We start from the raw sequence: 2,330 nt of genomic DNA, 5'->3' as shown, positions 1-2,330 counted from the left end.
TACAGACAGACATACTGTACATACATACTGTACATACAGGCATACTGTACATACATACTGTACATACATACCGTACATACATATAGATATACTGTACATACATACATACCGTACATACATACAGACATACTGTACATACATACATACCGTACATACATATAGATATACTGTACGTACGTACATACATACATACATACAGACATACTGTACATACATACATACCGTACATACATATAGACATACCCTACATACATACATACATACATACTGTACATACATACATACATACATACATACATACATACTGTACATACATACATACATACATACATACAGACATACTGTACATACATACTGTACATACAGGCATACTGTACATACATACTGTACATACATACAGACATACTGTACATACATACATACTGTACATATATACTGTACATACATACAGACATACCGCTTTGGATAAAAGCGTCTGCTAAATGACTGTAATGTAATGTAATGTAATGTAATACCGTACATACATACATACATACTGTACATACATACAGACATACCGTACATACATACAGATCGGCATAACGTAGGTGTGAGAAACTCTAGTTTATTATTAACATTGGCCCGCCCTGAGTCATAACCCCGTCACATGCCCATACATATACTGATGACATCAGGGATATGTGTGACGTCAGCAATGACGTCATCAAGGTCGTTATATAAAGCGCTCACAGTTGCCATAGCTACACTTTGAATGCCTGGTGTTGTAAGCTCATACATAGAGATGTTCTGGCACCATGTCGGACCGCCAAGAACAAAACATCAATATGACAGATCTGAAAGAAGACATCTGTAAGACAACAGAGCTGAAGGAAGACATCTGTAAGACGACGGAGGAAAAAGAACCCAGCAACGTCTCGAGGCCAAGGGAGGAGCATTATGAGCCCGTCCAGACGTTAGTCCCCGTTCAGATGTTCGTCCCCGTCCAGACGTTCGTCCCCGTCCAGATGATGTCTCTGTCTGCGTTCTGCCGGTCGACCGAACGAGGCCGGAAGGCCACCGAAGAGGAGCGACTCGGCCTTCTGACGGACGCGCTGCGCGAGGAGCAGAGGAGAAGCGCCCTGAGCCAACACAAGCTGGACGAGAAGTGGAGGCAGCTCCTCCGCCGGTCGCTGACGTCCGAGCTTCTGTGCCAGATCGACGTGTTCCGGCGGGGCTTCGAGAGCGGCGTGGAGGGTAAGAAGAGGACCATCGCGTGCCTGGCAGACGAGCTGGCCGTTGCCGAGCGGCTGTCGGACAAGGCCTACGAGGCTCACGCCGGCCGTCTGGACTCCCTGCGGGCCTTGCAGACGGACAGACTGGCGGCTCTGGAACGACACTGGACAGTTAGCGAGCGGGAGCTGAGCTCCGACTTCGACTCTCACCGAGCCGGGATCCTGTCGCTGTACCGGCGCCGCTTCTACACGGAGAAGAACGCTGCGTCTTCCGTGGCGGACCTTCAGCAGCGATGCGGCGACGCCATGCGCGACTACCAGAGCTTTCGGAACGTGTTCAACATATTCGAACTGCGGCAGATCAAAAGGCGCTACGCCGGGGTGAAGGAAGTGCAGAAACACATCCTGCAGAGTTACCAGGAAGCCGGCGAGGCTTGTCGCGCCTCTCTGGACGCACTGCGCGACTGCGACCGCCGCCAAGTGCGAGACATCGACTCCCAGAGCAGGAGATTGCGACAGATACAGACCATGTGCGACGCTTTGAAACATGGCAGGAAACGCTCGGAGCGGACGGGCCGCACCGAGGCGCTGCTCAGAGCCGCCGCGTACGAGCTGGCCGCGCCGGCCGCTCTGCGGCTCAGGGCTCAGATGGACAGGGAGCGTGGGGCGGTGAAGGCCCGGCTCACCAACCTGGTGGCGAACAACAACGTCGCTCAGAAGAAACTGCAGGCCGTCGCCGGTAAGGGCGCCAGACTCCTACGACAGGCCGAGCTGTGCCGCAAGCTGGAGAGCAAGCAGGCCAAAGTCCTGCCTTTCTGCGTGACTTCTTCTCTCACACCGGAGGAAGCGAATCGAGGAAGAGTTTGTGTGTTGGAGCCACAACTATCTGAGGACAACCGAGGAAGATCTTGTGCGATGGAGCCGTCATCGTCCGAAGAGGCAGCGCGTACAGGGACGGACGGCGGGGAACTGGGCCGGTTCTGGCAGCGCTACAACAGGGTTCTGGCCGTCCGGCTGCATCTGAAGAGACAGGAGGCGCTTCTGACCGGAGAGAACCAGCAGCTAGCGGCCAAACTCTATCCCAACGTGGACCTAACTTTACGCAGCAAACCTGTATAG

General features: G+C 52.7%; 1 protein-coding gene across 1 annotated transcript; it reads left to right on the top strand.

Moving 5' to 3' along the window:
• Positions 1 to 794: 794 nt before the first annotated feature.
• LOC308084506 (dynein regulatory complex subunit 2-like) lies at positions 795 to 2,330 on the top strand (the record flags this gene model as incomplete). Its single annotated transcript, XM_080427170.1, has 1 exon — positions 795 to 2,330. The coding sequence occupies one exon, from the start codon at positions 795 to 797 to the stop codon at positions 2,328 to 2,330; it is 1,536 nt and encodes a 511-aa protein (XP_080283296.1).

The sequence above is a fragment of the Gymnoscopelus braueri genome (assembly GCF_963280865.1).
Source record: "Gymnoscopelus braueri genome assembly, chromosome: 4".
NCBI classification, from domain to species: domain Eukaryota; kingdom Metazoa; phylum Chordata; class Actinopteri; order Myctophiformes; family Myctophidae; genus Gymnoscopelus; species Gymnoscopelus braueri.
The sequence above is the reverse complement of the archived record's forward strand: the minus strand, read 5'-3'. Positions and strand labels throughout refer to the sequence as shown.